The sequence below is a fragment of the Schistocerca cancellata genome, chromosome 6, assembly GCF_023864275.1.
Source record: "Schistocerca cancellata isolate TAMUIC-IGC-003103 chromosome 6, iqSchCanc2.1, whole genome shotgun sequence".
NCBI classification, from domain to species: Eukaryota; Metazoa; Arthropoda; class Insecta; order Orthoptera; family Acrididae; genus Schistocerca; species Schistocerca cancellata.
Genome location: NC_064631.1, coordinates 228758448 through 228777984, shown reverse-complemented (window position 1 = coordinate 228777984; position 19537 = coordinate 228758448). Strand labels below are relative to the sequence as shown.

Genomic DNA, 19537 nt, shown 5'->3' with positions numbered 1-19537 from the left:
ACATAGAAAGAAGGATCCTTTATTGTATGATTATATGATAGCGGAACAAACACTGGTAGCAGTTACTTCTGTAAAATATCTGGGAGTATGCATGCAGAAAGATTTGAAGTGGAATGATCATATAAAATTAATTGTTGGTAAGGCGGGTGCCAGATTGAGATTCATTGGGAGAGTCCTTAGAAAATGTAGTCTGTCCACAAAGGAGGTGGCTTACAAAACACTCGTTCGACCTATACTTGAGTATTGCTCATCAGTGTGGCATCCGTCCCAGGTCGGGTTGACAGAGGAGATAGAGAAGATACAAAGAAGAGTGGCGCGTTTCGTCACAGGCCTATTTGGTAAGTGTGATAGCGTTACGGAGATGTTTATCAAACTCGAATGGCAGGCTCTGCAAGAGAGGCGCTCTGCATCGCGGTGTAGCTTGCTGTCCAGGTTTCCAGAGGGCGCGTTTCTGGATGAGGTATAGAATATATTGCTTCCCCCTACTTATACCTCCCAAGGAGATCACAAATGTAAAATTAGAGAGATTCAAACGCGCACAGAGGCTCTCCGGCAGTCTTTCTTCCCACGAACCATAAGCGACTGGAACAAGAAAGGGAGGTAATGACAGTGGCACATAAAGTACCCTCCGCCACACACCGTTGGGTGGCTTGCGGAGTATAAATGTAGATGTAGATGTAGAACTGCTGATATTCTTGGGAGAGCCAGCCATGACAAAACTCTTCCATCTGGTGTGTGAGATGTGTGAAAGGAGAAATATTCTCAGACTTCAAGAACAATGTAGTAATTCCCATTCCAAAGAAAGCAGTATGACAGATGTGAAAATTACTGAACTATCAGTTAAACAAGTCATGGTTGCGAAATAACAACATGAATTCCTTACAAAGTATGGAAAATCTTATAGAAGCCTACTTCAGAGAAGATCAGTTTAGATTCTGGAGAAATGTAGGAATATGCTAGGCAATACTGGCCCTATCACTTATCTTAGAAGATAGATTAAGGAAAGGCAAATGTTTGTTTATAGCATTTGTACACTTAGAGAAAGCTTTTGACAATATTGACCGGAACGCTCTCATTGAAATTGTGAAGGTAGAAGGGGTAAAATACTGGGAGCTAAACTCTATTTACAACTTGAGTAGAAATCCGATGGCAGTTGTACAGAGTCAAGTGTATGAAAGGGAGGCAGCGGTTGAGAAGGGAGTGAGACAAAGTCTATAACCTATCTCTAATGTTATTCAGTTGTATGTTGAACAAGCAGTAAAGGAAACGAAAGAAAAATTTGAAGTAAGAATTAAAGATCAGGGAGAAGAAATGAAAAATTTGAGGTTTGCTGACGGCATTATAATTCTGTCAGAGACAGCAGAGGACTTGGAAGAGGAGTTGAATGGAATGGACAGTGTCTTGAAAGGAAGATGTGAGATGAACATCAACAAAAGCAAAACAAGGATAAAGAAATGTTGAATTAAATCAGGTGATGCTAAAGGAATTAGATAAGGAAACAAGACACTTAAGGTAGCAGATTAGTTTTGCTATTTGGCTGGTAAAATAAATGATAATGGCTGAAATTGAGGGGATATAAAATGCAGACTGGCAATGTCAAGCAAAGCATTTCTGACAAAGTGAAATTTGATAACATCAAATGTGGATATAAGTGTTATAAAGTCTTTTCTGGAGGTATTTGTCTCGAATGTAGCCATGTATGGAAGTGAAACATGGATGATAAAAGGTTTAGATAAAAAGAGAATAGAAGCTTTCAAAATGTGGTGCTACAGAGGAAGGTTCAATGTTGGATGGGTCAATCATGTAGCTAATGAGGAGGTACTGAATACAGCTGGGGATATGAGAAAGAAATTTGTGGCACAACTTGAAAAAAAGAAGGGATGGTTTGATAGGACACGTTTTGAGATATCAAGGGATCACCAGTTTAGTATTGGAGGGAACTGGTGGTGGTGGTGGTGGTGGTGGTGGTGGTGGGTGAGGGGGATGCAGGGAGGGGGGGGGGGTGAGAGGGCAGGGGATTGTAGAGGGAGCCCAAGAGATGATTACAGTGAGCAGATTCAGAAGGATATTGCATGAGGTAGTTAATCATAGATGAAGAGGCTCGCACAGGACAGAGAAGCATGTATCTAACCAGTCTTTGGGCTGAAGAGCACAACAACAACAAAAAATTAGAATGAAAGTTGCTACTGTGAAAAAAGCTGCTACCTCATCAAATATACTAAATACGGTACCTGAATATTTCTGTAAATACTTTTAAAAAATTGAGATTGATAGTTTTCAAATTTGTTAGCTCTATTTGAAGCATTGTTTATTATTTTAAATAAACCTCCATCATATTATCAAGTACATTAATTATATTATTAAATATTATTCTGTATCAGCAAGCAGTGCTTTCCCATAAAACTTACGTGGAAGTGATCAGCAACCAGATGATATAATTTAAGAGCATCAGTTTTTTAAAGTATTAGCTGTTGGGATTAATATATAAGATACTTACTGCATCTTTTAGTGTTAATATAGTATGACAGATTAAATACACCACCTACTTTAAAAATAATTACATCAAAATGAAAATTCATTTGAGGAGACAATAAAATTGCAAAAGGATAGAGTAGCTGGCCAGTACATACTGTCAGAAGGCAAAATTTCATTACCACTGACAGACCCATTAAAAGTGAAAATGTTTACCTTTTTGTTAAAATTGTTAATTCTTTCCTCAGAAAGCAAAGGGGAATGGGTTTGGCAAAGTTAGAAAGGAGTTACAGGAGGTTGTGAGCACAACGGGTGAATCTCTTCACCGTCCTTTGTGGCCGAGTGGTTCTAGGCACTTCAGTCTGGAACCGCGCGACTGCTACGGTCGTAGGTTCGAATCCCTCCTCGGGCATGGACGTGTGTGATGTCCTTAGGTTAGTTAGGTTTAAGTGGTTCTAAGTTCTAGGGGACTGATGACCTCAGATGTTAAGTCTCATAGTGCTCAGAGCCATTTGAATCTCTTCTTCACGTAGGGTCTTAATGATGTGCCACTCCTTTGAAAGCTTATTAAGCCTATCCCTCTTTCCTCCCTATTGAAAGAAGTAATGTTGTTGTTGTTGTTGTTGTTGTCATGGTGGTTGTGGTAGTGGTTGTGGTCTCTAGTCCAAAGACTGGTTTGATGCAGCTCTCCATGTTACCGTGTCCTGTTAAAGCTGCTTCGTCACCAAATAACCACTACAACATACATCCATTTGAACCTGCTTACTGCATTCATTCCTCAGTGTCTCCCCATTACCAAATTGACAATTCCTTGCTGCCTCAGAATGTGTCCTATCAACTGATCCCTTCTTTTGGTCAAGTTGTTCCATAGATTCCTTTTTTCCTTTATTCAATTCAGTACTGTTGTAACCCTATGCAGTGAGCATGCTTAATTCAATAGCGTGCACCTGTATGGTTGGCCTACAGAGGGTGCCTCACTTGGCACAGTTTTTGTGACTAAGGAACAGATCACTGTTAAACTGTGTGTATACATAAGCTACACTATGTGATCAAAAGTATCCGGACACCTGGTTGAAAATGACTTATAAGTTCATGGCACCGTCCATCGTGAGCATGCTTAATTCAATAGCGTGCACCTGTATGGTTGGCCTACAGAGGGTGCCTCACTTGGCACGGTTTTCGTGACTAAGGAACAGATCACTGTTAAACTGTGTGTATACATAAGCTACACTATGTGATCAAAAGTATCCGGACACCTGGCTGAAAATGACTTATAAGTTCATGGCACCATCCATCGGTAATGCTGGAATTCAATATGGTGTTGGCCCACCCTTAGCCTTGATGACAGCTTCCACTCTCACAGGCATATGTTCAGTCAGGTGCTGGAAGGTTTCTTGGGGAATGGCAGTCCATTCTCCATGGAGTGCTGCACTGAGGGGAGGTATCAGTGTCAGTTGGTGAAGCCTGGAACGAGGTCGATGTTCCAAATCATCCCAAAGGTGTTCTATAGGATTCAGGTCAAGACTCTGTGCAGACCAGTCCATTACAGGGATGTTATTGTCTTGTAACCACTCTGCCACAGGCTGTGCATTATGAACAGATGCTCGATTGCATCAAAAGATGCAGTTGCCATCCCCGAATTGCTGTTCAACAGTGGGAAGCAAGAAGGTGCTTAAAACATCAAAGTAGGACTGCGCTGTGCTAGTGCCATGCAAAACAACAAGAGGTGCAAGCCCCCTCCATGAAAAACACCACCACACCATAGCACCCCAGCTTCCGAATTTTACTGTTGGCACTACACACGCTGGCAGAAGATGTTCACTGGGCATTCGCCATACCGATACCCTGCCATCAGATTGTCACATTGTGTACCGTGATTCGTCATTCCACACAGCATTTTTCCATTGTTTAATCATCCAATGTTTATGCTCCTTACACCAGGTGAGACATTGTTTTGCATTTACTAGTGTGATGTGTGGCTTACAAGCAGCCGCTCAACCATGAAATCCAAGTTTTCTCACCTCCTGCCTAACTCTCATATTAAGTGGAGTGGATCCTGATGCAGTTTGGAATTCCTGTGTGGTGGTTTGGATAGATCTCTACCTATTACACATTACGACCCTCTTCAACTGTCAGCGGTCTCTGTCAGTCTCCAGATGAGGTCATCCTGTATGCTTTTGTGCTGTATATGTCCCTTCATGTTTCTACTTCACTACCACATCAGTAACAGTGGACCTAGGGATGCTTAGGAGTGTGGAAATCTCATGTTCAGACATATGACAAGTGACACCCAATCGCCTGACCACGTTCGAAGACCGTGAGTTCCACGGAGCGCCCCATTCTGCTGTCTCACGATGTCTAATCACTACTGAGGTCGCTGATGAGGAGTACCTGGTGGTAGGTGACATCACAATGCACCTAATACGCAAAACATATGTTTTTGGGGGGTCTCCGGATACTTTTGATCACATGGTGTATGATTCTGTGTGTTTGTTCTTATTACCACATCCTTGAAGTGAACTAAAGTTGGTTGGTGGGATTTCCAATATTGTTTTTGTGTAACATGACAAAATTTTTGGTGATGAGTACAGGGTTCTATTCTGTGTTTTTCATTTCTGGATTTCTGTATGTCATTGGAAGAAATTCTCAATCTCTTGTTGAACAGCAGTGAGCTGTCACCAGCCAGCAGGAGGCCTTCTCCATGGCACTAAATAATTTTTCAGCTTCTTTGATATGCCAAGATTCACCACTGTTGATGCAACCTCCATCTTTTCCTCCATGTGATGATACTGCAGAGGATTGGGACGCATATGAAAAATGCTTTCGACAACATTTCTGAGCTTTTGGTGTCGCTGATCCCAACATGCACAAGACTTTCTTTCTACCATGGATTTATTTTTGTGTTTATCATCTTTTGTGTCAGCTATCTCCTCTGCAGGAACCTGCTAATCTCTCTTTCCATGAAATGTGCCAGTTGCTCTCCAATTGCCTTTGCCAATGTACTCATGTTATTACTGCTTATGTTAAGCTCTACCATTGTCAAAAGCAGCCACAATAGCCATACGGAGCTTGGGCAATGGAAGTTCATGAGCTTATTTGTTGTTGCCAGTATGTTACTAAAGCTCACCGCAACGCATATGCCGCTTTGATGATTCATGATGCTATAATATGCATCATCTCTGACAGAGAAGTTCATGAACACACTTTGCAATGTGAAAACTCCTCTCTCACAGAGGGTTTGAACATTGCCCAGTCTTTCGAAGTATCTAAGGAAGTAGGAAATCAGATAGATGCATGGTATGAAGTAACCACCGTTGCATCTCTACATCAGCTTCCATCAATTAGCTCATGGATAGGGGAAGATGATGTCGCAGCTATGCAACCGTGGTCTCGATTTTGCGTGGGACAGTTCCATGTTAAGCAGCAGCAGCTGCAGTCAATATCACAACAGCAGTCATGTGCTCCCCTCTCATCATGCACTTATTGCTCTTTTCAGCATGAGCAGGCTGTGTACCCAAAGGAGTGGGCGATAGACTTGTGTATCGGACTGTGCAACTCTCAAACTTTTCATGCCTCAGACTTTAACGTAGATGTGGACAGTGTTTCTCAAGCTCCAAAAAAATTTTATATTGGCGCACATGTTTTGGACAAGATGTTACAAGTGCAAGTAGACATGAGTGCGGCAGTGACTTTGTTAAATTATCAAACATATGTGGATCTGAGATCACAGACGTTGTCCCATCTCTTGTGAGTTGAAAACTTATTTGGGTTAAACACCTTCAGAATATTTGGAGTCTGTTTCTGATGAAGTGCATCTGGTATTGGATCAACTTCTGTACCAACAGCTGGATGGGCTATGCTCAGAATTTTCCTCACTGTTTTTGGACGGTTTAGGGTGTGCTACAAATTTCAAGGTTCACTTCACAATGAAACCAACAGCACACCCCTGTTTTTTCGTGGCTGCTCTAATCCCATTCCTTTATGGGAGCAAGTGAAATCAGAACTCAACCAATTTATGTCCTTGGATGTTGTCATGACAGTCTCCTCCAGTGAATAGTCTACTCCATTGGTAATTTTTGCCAAACCTAACAGCAACCTTCAGCTCAGTAATGATTTTAAAAAGTCTGTATATTCACAGTCTGTTATTGATATCTATCCCTTAACCCAGCAGAATGAACTCTTTGCTCAGCTTTCTGGAGGCCAATATTTTTCTAAAATAGATTTGTTTGAAGCCTACTTGCAGCTGCCCCCAGATGATGATTCCAAACGTACCCTCATAGTTAACACTCCTTCAGCTGGTGCCAATAGCAGTGCCTGTCATTCAGCAGTGCTAGTGCCTCTGCTCTTTTCCAATGATTTTTGGAGCAACTCACAGCCTCCATGTTGGGGTACATTAACTACCTGAATTATATTGTGGCCTGCAGTTCCCCTATAGATGAACACTTCCAGAACCTTTGTACCTTGTTCAAGATGATACAGGCTGCCAGATTGAATTGTAGCTTGGACAAATTACAATTTTTTTCAGCTGTCCATTGTCTATCTCAGTTTTGAAGTCTTGCATGCTGGTGTCAAGCCTGTACACTATGTAATTGCTGATACAGTTTGCAATGTCCTACCAGTGTCAAAGAGTTGCAAGTCTTTCTCAGAAACATTGCATACTACCATAAATTTCTTCCTGATGTGGCCACGGTGGCTCAGCCCCTCCATGCTCTCTTGTGTAAGGATGTTACTTTTCACTGTTCACCAGCCTGCAAATGTCATCCCCTGTGATAAAAATGTGGACATCTCCACGGTGAACAGTTTTCCCCAAGGGGGGAAGAAGTGTTGTAACCCTAAACATTGAATGCGCATAATTAAACGGCATTCATCTGCGTGGCCGGCCTAAAGACTCCACCTCACTTGGCACAGCAAGTGCTGCGCCATGTGCAGACAATTGTATATAAAGCACTGCACCAGGCCCTTGGCTGCTCCAATGTTTTTGTGACTAAGGAACACTTAACTGTTGTTGTTGTTGTCTTCAGACTAAAGATTGGTTTGATGCATCTCTCAATGCTGCTCTATCCTGTGCAAGCTTCATCTCCAAGTAACCATCCTTCTGAATCTGTTTAGTGTATTCCTGCCTTGGTCTCCTTCTACGACTTTTACCCTCTGCACTTCTCTCCAATACTAAATTGATAAACCCTTGATGCCTCAGAATGTGTCCTACCAACCAATCCCTTCTTCTAGCCAACTTGTGCAACAGATTCCTCTTCTCCCCAATTCTATTTAGTACGTCCTCATTAATTATGTGATCTATCCATCTAATCTTCAGCATTCTTCTGTAGCACCACATTTCTTAAGCTTCTGTTCTCTTCTTGTCTAAGCTATTTGTCGTCTATGTTTTGCTTCCGTGTATGGCTAAACTCCATACAAATACTTTCAGAAAAGACTTCGTAACATTTAAATCTATACTCGATGTTAACAAATTTCTCTTCTTCAGAAACGCTTTCCTTTTCGCTCAACATCACCTAATTTAATTAGACTACATTCCATTATCCTCATTTTGCTTTTGTCAATGTTCATCTTATATCCTCCTTTCAAGACACTGTTCATTCCGTTCAACTGCTCTTCCAATTCCTTTGCTGTCTCTGACAGAATTACAATGTCGTCGGCAAACCTCAAAGTTTTTATTTCTTCTCCATGGACTTTAATACCTATTCCGAATTTTTCTTTTGTTTTCTTTACTGCTTGCTCAATATACAGATTGAATAACATTGGGGAGAGGCTACAACACTGTCTCACTCCCTTCTCAACCACTGCTTCCATTTCATGCCCCTTGACTCATATAACTGCCATCTGGTTTCTGTGCAAACTGTAAATAGACTTTCCCTCTCTGCTGTATTTTACCCCTGCCACCTCCAGAATTTGAAAGAGAGTCTTCCACTCAACATTGTCAAAAGCTTTCTCCAAGACTAAAATTCCTAGTAATGTAGGTTTGCCTTTCCTTAATCTATCTTCTAAGATAAGTCGTAAGGTTAGTATTGCCTCATGTGTTCCAATATTTCTACAGAATCCAAACTGATCTTCCCTGAGGTCATTTTCTACCAGTTTTTCTATTCATCTGTAAAGAATTTGTGTTAGTATTTTGCAGCTGTGCCTTATTAAACTGATAGCTTGGTAATTTTTGCATCTGTCAACACTTGCTTTCTTTGGAGTTGGAATTACTATATTCTTTTTGAAGACAAAGGGTATTTCACCAGTCTCCTACATGTTGCTCACCAGATGGTAGAGTTTTGTCAGTGCTGGCTCTCCCAAGACTATCAGTAATTCTGATGGAATGTTATCTACCCAGGACCTCGTTTCAACTTAGATCTTTCAGTGCTCTGTCAGATTCTTCATGTAGTATCATATCTCCTATCTCATCATCGTTCTCTTCCATTTGAATAATGTTTTCTTTAATTACATCGCCATTGTATAGACCCTCTATATACTCCTTCCACCTTTCTGCCTTCCCTTCTTTGCTTAGAACTGGTTTTCCATCTGAGCTCTTGATATTCACGCAAGTGGTTCTCTTTTCTTCAAAGGTCTCTTTAATTTTCCTGTAGGCAATATCTACCTTACCCCTTGTGATATATGCCTCTACGTCCTTACATTTGTCTTGTAGCCATCACTGCTTAGCCATTTTGCATTTCCTGTCGATATCATTTTTTAGACTTTTGTATTCCTTTTTGCATGCTTCATTTACTGCATTTTTATATATTCTCCTTTCATCAGTTAAATTCAATTTATCTTCTGTTACCCAAGGATTTCTACTAGCCCTCATCCTTTTATCTACTTGATCTTCTGCTCCTTTCACTATTGCGACTCTCAAAGTTACCCATTCTTCTTGTACTATATTTCTTTGTCCAGTTCTTATCAATCGTTCCCTAATGCTCTCTCTGAAACTCTCTACAACCTCCGGTTCTTTCAATTTATCCAGGTCCCATGTCCTTAAATTTCCACCTTTTTGCAGTTTTACTCTACATTTCGTTACCAATAGATTGTGGTCAGAGTCCACATCTGGCCCTGAAAATGTTGTACAATTTAAAACCTGGTTCCCAAATCTCTGTCTTACCATAATATAATCTGTCTGGAACCTTTCAGTGTCTCCAGGCCTCTTCCACTTACACAGCCTTTTTTCATGATTCTCAAACCATGTGTTAGCTATGATTAAGTTATGCTCTGTGCAAAATTCTACCAGGCAGCTTCCTCTTTCATTCCTTAGCCCCATTCCATATTCACTTACTACTTATCCTTCTCTTCCTTTTTCTACTATCAAATTCCAGTCCCCCATGACTATTAAATTTTCGTCTTCCATCACTATCTGAATAATTTCTTTTATCTCATATAGCGGAGATGCTGAGTCGCGATAGGCACAACAAAAAGATTCACACAATTAAAGCTTTATATTCCACCCTGAATTTTCCATTGTTTGATTTTTGTCCTTTTATCTCATCATACATTTCTTCAATCTCATCATCATCTGCAGTGCTAGTTGGCATATAAACTTGTACTGGTGTGTTAGGTGTGGGCTTCTTGTCTAATCTTTGCTACAATAAAGCATTCACCATACTATTTTTGTATTCATTATTAAACTACTACTGCATTACTCCTATTTGATTTTGTATTTATAAGCCTGTATTCACATGACCAGAAGTCTTGTTCCTCCTGCCACCGAACTTCAATAATTCCCACTATATCTAACTTCAATCTATCCATTTCCCCTTTTAAATTTTCTGACCTACCTGCCTGATTACGGGACTATTTTACCTCTGGCATACTTTACCCAAGAGGATGTCATCATCATTTAACCATATAGCTGCAGGCCGTTGGGAAGAATTACATCTGTAGTTTCCCCTTGCTTTCAGCCATTCACAGTACCAGCACATAAAGCCCATTTTGGGTAATGTTACAAGGCCAGATCAGTCAATAATCCAGACTGTTGCTCCTGCAACTACTGAAAAGGCTGCTGCCCCTCTTCAGGAACCACATGTTTGTGTGGCTTCTCAACAGATACCCCTCCACTGTCGTTGCACCTATGTTACTGCTATCTCTATTGCCGAGGCACGCAGGCCTCCCCACAAATGGCAAGTCCATGATTAACTGTTAAACTGTGCATTTATCTAACCCATTTCGTGTGCTTGTCCTTATCACAACATCCTTCATTGTGTCTTTATTTGCCTGTATGTGAAGTGAATTAAAATTGGTATTTGTGTGATGTTACAAAAAGTACTTCCTAATCTACCCACCTAATCTTCAACATTCTCCTGTTGCACCACATTTCACAAGCGTCCATTCTCTTCTTGTGTGAACTGCGTATTGTCCAGTATTAAAGTAAATAAATCAGAACTGTGTTTTCCTCTCCTCTCCTACGTTGGTGCTTAGTTCTGTGTTGTGATTTCTTTGTCCCTAAGAGTTTCTTTTATTTTTGATGCTTTTACTGTATGAAGTTTTTGTTGTTGCTGTGAGTCATCTTTTAGATATTAAAGGAAGAAGATCACTATTGCTAAAAGTGTTGTGTTCTTGCTATAAAATTATATCCTAAGTTCATACACAACAGGTTATGGGTCAAGGTCTTGAACACTTCAGGTTCTGAGAATTATAGCATTCGTTTGCCAGACTATTTTTCCATTCACTATGATATTGGTGAGACTGCAAAATTTTTGGAATGGCAGACACAGTGCTGAAACTGAGTGATGATATTAGTTGTACAAACATTTGCAAATTGTCAAGTGAAGATCAGTGGGAAACATGGAAATGGCAGATTCAACTTGTTTAAAGGAACACTCTCTTTACTCGATTATAGATGGTACACGTCAGTGTCAATCATTAGCAGAATGAGAAAAACTGTCCACCGTATATTGGCGCTGGCAACAGGACAACACTCGGGCAGCTCGTATCATTGGAACAGCACTTGATGTGGAACCCGCTATTCATGTAAGAAAGAAGACTGACACAAAAGAAATTTTGGATACCCTTATGTCAGGATATGAACAATCTTCATTGCAGGAACTATATATGTTGTTCGATTGTTTCTTTGAAATGTCAAGAGATGACGTTATGTCTATAACAAAACACACGTCGCTACTTGCGAACATTTTCCAAGACTTGTGCAGTGAACTGAACAAAATTACTCCAAATTCAACTTTGCCTCTTTCGCTGCTCCACCATCATATTTTCAAAACATTAGGACCCGAATATCAGTTTTACAGGTCCACCTGGTATCGTGTTCCTGAAACTGAGCAGATGACACAGCTTCTAATTGAGAATTTGCGTTCGATTGAGAATTTGCTAGCTACACGGGCAGCTGGTGCTTTCTACACAAAATCAAAATTGAATGAGCAACATCAAAAGCTGAAGAAATTTGCAACTGAGGGGAGTAAGTCAAAGAAGAAAGAAAGTTGTACATGTCTGTATTGCAAGAAAGCTGGACATATTATTGTGAACTGCAGAAAGCGCATGGCCGCAGAAGAAGCAAAAGCAACAGCTAACAATAATAATAATTCGAGTTCCAGTTTAAAAGTGAGCAACAAACCAAATACATTTCTAGCCACTAGCTTGTTGTCTCATGTTAATTTTGATAGTGCAGGTTCTTAGATTTCAGACTCTGGCATGACACATCATATTTCACCAAATAAACAGCATTTCGCTACATTCGAAAAGTTTCCGATCCCACAATGTGTAGACAGCTGGCAAAGAAGTTATTTTAGGACATTCATATTGAAGTATTCATAAACAATAGCTGGACACCTGCTTTGCTTGAAAATGTCTGGTATGTACCTGATGTCAGACACCAACTTTTCTCTGTCAGTCAAGCCACACAACGTGGATATAATATGACTTTTGATAACAAAGGTGTTATCACTCGGTGACATAATGAAATAGTCACAATAGGAAGACTAGTTGGTTCAGTATACATTATGAACATGTGAGTTTGTCCTCCGGATTTACAGGTAATTATTAACTTAGCAACTTCAGAAGAACAACTACAATGTTGGCATGAGAAACTCGGTCGTCAAGATAAACATCATGTACAAGATATGCTCTCTTGTTTAGGTGTATCAGTTAAGTGCTCTGATACCACATTGTTTTGTGATGGATATGTTCTTGGCAAATCCCACCATAAACCATTTAGTCATCGCAGAGATCATCCACAAACTGTCGGTGAGTTGATCAATGCAGACGTTAATGGACCCAAGTCTGTTGACTCTATAAAGGGTTTTCATTACTATGTGATTTTCAAAGATGATTATTCTCATTTCATTTGGATATATTTTATTCAAAATAAATCCGAAGTGGCTAACAATTTGAAAATTTTTTTTGATGGAGTGTGATGCTGCTGGTCATAAGGTAAAAGTGTTTTGGTCTGACTGTGGAGGAGAATTTAACTGTAACTTCGTAGCCGCTGTGCTGTGAGACCATGGTATTGAGCTTCATATTACATGTCCAACACTCCTGAAAAAAAAATGGTGTTGCTGAACAAGCAATCAACATATAGTTGAATTAGCTCAGTCAGTGTTAACATCTAGCAAGTTACCTAAATCATATTGGGCTCATGCATGTGACACAGCTGTTTTTGTGCTCAATTGTACTGGGAAGTTGAGTGTTGAAGGTAAAATACGTTTCAAATTGTGGACTGGCAAATTGTTTAAACAGTTTTAGCTATCTATGGTTATTTGGATCAAAATGCTATGTTTATTTTCCAAAGAAATTTCGTTCTAAGTTCAATGACAAGGCTATACCTGGCCATTTCATTGGCTAAGTGAATGAGAAAGATGGTTACCAAATGTGCATTCCATCAAAACATCATGTGATGAAATCACACAATGTTGATTTTCAACCAGAAAAGCTATGTACAACTGGAAATTCGATTAAATTGAAATTTAATTCTGTACCTGAAGAAACTGGACAGGAACGTGAATCTGCTGTTGATCAGATTGAAACTAGTGACCAAGATTATTTAAATGAGTTACCAAATCGACATCCAGTTCGTGAAATACGTCCCCCAGTAAAATTTAGTGACTACGAATTAGGATACCAGCCTCACCATTCTCAAGAAGCAAATGCATTAATTTGCCTGACAAAAGCAATCCATCAAGAGCTTGCACCGACAAACTTTAACAAAACCATGGAAAGTAGTAATTCCAGTGAATGGTTTAATGCGATGAAAGAAGAAATGAAGGCATTTGAAGAAAATGATATCAATAATCAATGGGTGCTCCATATTAAATATAAACCTGATGGATCAATTGATCAATACCATGCTTACTTGGTTGTGCGAGGTATGTTTCAGCGTGCTGGACTTGATTACGATGAAACATTCAGTCCAGTTGCTCATTATGATGCTATTCATGCTGTAAAAGTGATTGCACCAGAAGAAAATTTGAAACTTGGTCAATTCAACGTTAGAACTGTATTTTTATATGGTGACTTGGATACAGAAATATACATGGCTCAGCCAGAAAGTTTTGATGATGGGTCAGGTCATGTTTGTCGCCTCAAGAAATCATTGTATCGACTTAAGCAATCACCTCATTGCTGGAATAATAAGTTTCATTCATTCATGAGAAAAAATGGCTTTATTAATTCGACAGCAGATCCTTGCATTTACATTCGACAAAGCAAAACAGAAAAATTGCTGTTTGCTATTTATGTTGATGATGGACTTTTTGCAGGGACAACTGAAAGTGCAGTGAATTCATTTTTAGATATGTTGAAGTCTGAATTCAAAATAACAGTGGAATCCTTAGACTCATTTTTAGGTATGCAAATAGGGCAATGCAAGTCGGGCTTGTTTATTTCACAGCGAGCATATACAGAGAAGATTCTGCATTGTTTTAACATGGCTGATGCAAAACCATTAAAAACTTCATGTGATAATGAACAATTGGACAGTAAAGATAGCAGTACTCTTGACAACAGTGTTCCTTATTGTTTGGGATCGTTAATGTACCTGGCATGCTCTACTCGTCCAGATCTCGCTTATGTTGTATCAAAAGTTGCTCGATCCACTACTTCTGATTGGAATGCTGTAAAATATATTTTCAGATATCTTCATGGTACTTCAGACTTAGGTCTCTTCTATACTTAATCGGGTGGTAAACTTTGTGCCTATGGTGATGCTGACTTTGCTGGCAACACTAAAACAAGATGATCAACAAATGGTTTTGTTTCAATGATTGGCAACACGGCTGTATCGTGGACAACCCAACTGCAGAAATCAGTTGCACTAACCACCAGTGAAGTGGAGTTCATTGCTGCAAGTGAAGGAACCAAGGAGTTAGTATGGCTCAATAGACTGCTGTCGGAGATCAGTGGAAATAGGAACACGCTCTTATTGTTAATTGACAATGGATGTGCCATTAAATTAGTGAAAAATGCAGTGTTCCACAGATGCTCTAAGCACATCGAAGTATGGTATTATTTTGTGCGGGAACTCTATCAAAACGGATGTATCAATGTAGAATATGTATGTTCTGAAAATCAACTTCGTGACATGTTTGCAAAGCCTTTAAAATCAAACAAATTTAAAGCAATGTGTGCCTAGATAGGACTTCATAACTAATGTGTTTTAACTTCTTATTTTTTATTTAAAAGTTGTTGAGTGCACTACAGTTTGATTTGGGGGAAGTGTTAAAGTAAATAAATCAGAACTGTGTTTTCTCTCCTCTCCTGTGGTGGTGCTTCGTTCTGTGTTGTGAATTTCTTTGTTCATAAGAGTTTCCTTTATTTTCCATGCTTTTGCTCTGTGAAGTTCTTGTTGTGCTATGAGTCATCTTTTGATATATTCTTGCAGGATTTTAATTCCCTTTCCAAATATCCATTTGGTTTCCTTTGCTGCATGCTCAGTGTATGGATTGAACAAAATTGGGAGTAGGCTACAACCTTGTGTTACTCCCTTCTCAATTATACATCCTTTTCAAGACTTTTGAAACTTATAACTGCAGTCTAGTTTCTGTACAGGTAGTAAATAAGGTTTGTGTTATAGCAAGAACAAACACGATTTATGGAACATAGTACTTTATAGAGCCAATGTAAGATACAATGTGTGCGGAGCATTGAACATATTGAATGGACAACAGTGATACAGGTTACAGGATAGGCCAAACACTCATTTGCTGTCACTTAAATAATACTGTTTCTTTGGGGTCTCACCAAAGTTCACCAGGGGGCTGACCTAGGTGGCCTCTGTAAGCAGGCCTGTGAACTGTATGGATGCGCGATCTCTGAAATTGAGTACATCATGAGTGGCGGTACATCAATTTGCCTACTGTGTTTCATTTCTGCTACTTTCAGAATTTCAAACAGTTTGATCCAGTCAGTATTGTTGAAAGCTTTCTCCAAATCTACAAATGCAATATATGTATGTTTGCCTTTCTGTACCCTACTACCTTCTAAAATGTTCACATGTTCCTACATATCTCCGAAACCCAAAGTAATCTTCACTGAGATCAGTTTCTGTGTTTGTCCATTCATCTGTAAATAATTTCTATCAATATTTTGCAACCACAACTTATTAAACTGATTGTTCAGTAATACATATTCACAACTGTCAACACATGCAGTCTTTGCATTTAAATTATTACATTCATGTTGAAATCTGAGGATATTTCACCTGTCTCATATATCTTGTACATTACATGGAATGGTTTTGTCTGGCTGGCTCAGCAAGAGATTTCAATAATTCTGAGGGAATGTCTTCTCCAGGAGCCTTGTTTCAACTTAGGTCTGTGAGTGCCCTGTCACTTTTTTGCAGTATCATGTCTCCTATCTCCTCTCCATATATTTTCCCTTTACTGTCTATAATGCTGTGCTCAAGTATGCTATACGGTCATGAATGTTAAGATCGCAGGTAATCACACAATGCAGCCATTCACCCTGGTGGGTCCTTGTTACAGAGTAATTTACAAAAAAAAAAAAACAATTCAGAATTTTATGTGGCCCTCAGTAGTGTTATAAAATGGGTAATGGTATAATTGGTTCCATGGTGTGATGGATAGGGTAGAGACTTTTTAAAAAATCTTTATCGAAATGATGTTGGTCATTATATTATTCAATTAGGTGTAATTTTTAAATTTCTTTCTTTTCCTTTGTCGCATCTTTTAAGTCACTATATGAATGTTTTCATTTGCTCTAATTGGTTTTTTAATGACATCATTATTTTTCTATTCGAAATTTTTGTGAATGTAAATTTAATTATATAATCTTCTATAATATTTAAATATTTGAAAATGCTGATCGGTCTGTTAAAAAGCAAAAGATTACATTATATTGGCTGTGCAATGGTGACGAAAATTTATTTTTTGTTACAAGATGTGCTCTTCTTTTTCTTCTTCTTCTTCTTCTTTTGTTGTTGTTGTTGTTGTTGTAATCATCATACAAACATTTAAAATGTAGTATTCATTCTTACTGAACTGTGGGCAAAATAACACAGATGAAGATTTAAACAAAAGAAGGGATTATAAGTAAAATGAAATTCAAGCAAAATGAGGAACAGAAATAATGAAAGCAATAACATGAATGAAAAAATGACTACAAAAAAGCTTCAAACAGTGGAAGCACTGGTGGGACAAATGTGTTAGTATTAATGGAGACTATTTCGAAGGGGATAAGGTTGTTTTGCAAACAGTTTGACAATATATAGCTTTTAAAAAATAATTCTGGTTCTTTTTTGGGTAACCCCTCATAAGTGTTTAATAGGAAACATTTCCTGATATTTTACAAAATTATATTTGTTTGCTCACTAATCTGTTTTCTGTTTCTTAGGCCATCTTCAGATGACAACTGAATGTTGCAAACACAGATAAAATGACATGTGACATAAACAGACATTAAAATGACATCAACAAAGATTTCAAGCAGAAGAGAATGATAGGAAGAAACAGAGAGCCAATGAAATAGTTTATATGATGATTGAAATGAAGTGACAAAGGAACAGAAATAAAAAATTACATTTAAAGCATTCAATTGAATACAAATAATAATCAAAGTAATTTCAATAAAGATTTAATAATAAAAATAATTTAACACGCCTGATGACATTCAAACCCATAATCTTTTGCATGCAAAGTCCTTACCCTGTCCATTAAGCTGCACAAAAAGTCCATACAATAGTACTTTGTTAACACTTTTGATTGATACAATTCTGAATTGTTTTTTGGCAGTTACTCGCAAGTGAGGGCCCACCAGGGTGAATGGCTGCAGGGTGTGATAGCTGGTTGATGGTTTCAAAAACCCGATCTCACAGTATTTGATATCCAAACAGTTGCTTTGATTTTCTCCTGAGGTCTCCTTACTTTTTCTGTAGGTGGCATCTATATTTCCCATAGTTATGCTTGCTTATGCAGCCTTGCATATTTCACCTAGCCTTGAGGAAGAAATTAATATTTCCAAAAGCAGAGATTAGTGTTTCCACTTTTACATGTATCTATCAGCAGTAATGATATTTCACCTGCTGAAGGCAAGTGCGTCTACTGGCCAACTCTTCATTCCCTTTGTAGTAGTTTTATAGCTTAAACATTAATTATGAATGTTAAACAATGGAAAGTCGTAGTTGGAATATCAACAATATTATGGAAATGATCATCATACCTGTCTGCAATGCAATGTATCTTCTTTATTGTGAGTAGCAATTTATCCTTTTCATTATCATGAATGTTATGTACATGAACAGTTTGCCACAGCTGCAGATCTGCCATAATGTATATTTTGACATATTCTGCATAAATATAGACTCTCCTTAAAAATTGCAACAGCAAATGTTGATGAGTGGCATGGATTAATGACAAACAATGTTTCATTTGGTTTTTGTGGTGTAGAATAGGATTGAGAAAAGTAATCTTTATGACTGTGGCTGGATCTTGGCAGCTGTTTAACTTTATTGCTTTTTATAAGGAAGACACCTCTAGAACAGTTTTCATTAAAGCATAAGATTCTCAAGGTCGAGAAGCATCTGTTGACATAGTGAGGCTTGCATTTTAGGGCATAGGGATGTACAAAATAAATCTGTGGATCATTGGTCATCAGACTGCAATAGCACTAATATGTGTTGAGATACTATGATAGTAACATGATGCAGTAAGACTAAATGAAAGATAAATTTAAGCTTGTTGTGGGGTGGAAGTATTTCTCAGTTTAATCAACATTCCAATATTTCTTCCTATGTTCAGTTAGTATAAGGCTCCTACAGAGTTTCAAAGGATGATTGGTATACAAATGGCTTCCAGTGATCAGCTGTCCTGCAGATAAATCATGTATATACTTTATTCAATGTACCTTCCCAGTTTCAAAAACTATTTACCCACTCTTAGGCTCTACCAGTGTTTGTATGAGAAGTCTGTTTTTCATATATGAGTGAGATATTCAAAAGAAGCATTTTGTTACCTACACTGGTTGATGATGTAAAAAAAGATCCACTGATTTAAAGCAGTTATATGTTTATAACTACATATTTTAATCTGCATTGGGTTCAGATTTTGTTTTGATGGGCTACTCTCAAGCTCTGCTATGTACAGCTTTTAAAATTTCCAGGTTCGCATTTACAAGCCCTTCTAAATCCAGACGTTACTTGGAAATATTTACTACGTAACAACAGAGATGATATTTTGATATGTTGGATTGATTCTTATTATAACAATGGTAACCCTCCAGAAGAATCATTGGATTGTTTACACCAATGGGAAAATGCTATGAAAGATCTTTCATATCAAATGGAGAAAGATAATTTGTGTGTTTTGACTTCTGTTGAAGCAGCAAGAATGTTTGCATCAATGGAGATATCACAGTCTATGATAGACAATATAAGATCTGAAGATGCAATGCAGACAACAAAAGATCTTGTATTGGACCATTTGAGCAGGTTAGTCATAAGTATGAATATTTTCTGAATTAAAGTAATGCCCTATATTTAATTAAACTTTATGAATGAAATCATCCCACTTGGTGAAACTTGTTAATGGAAATCTTGTGTTGCCTTGGGATCTGGTATTATAAAAATGTGAATATTCCATTGTCTGTTGCTTCAGTGAACTGCCTAAGAATTACCATC

The 19537-nt window shown here is 38.4% G+C and overlaps 1 protein-coding gene across 1 annotated transcript in view; it reads left to right on the top strand.

Moving 5' to 3' along the window:
- The window catches only part of LOC126088260 (spatacsin), a 388646-nt gene that overhangs the window by 121781 nt on the left and 247328 nt on the right, over positions 1 to 19537 (top strand). Inside the window, exon 12 of the mRNA XM_049906389.1 lies at positions 19021 to 19348. Coding sequence (XP_049762346.1) covers positions 19021 to 19348 — 328 coding nt within the window. The remainder of the gene's footprint in view (positions 1 to 19020; positions 19349 to 19537) is intronic.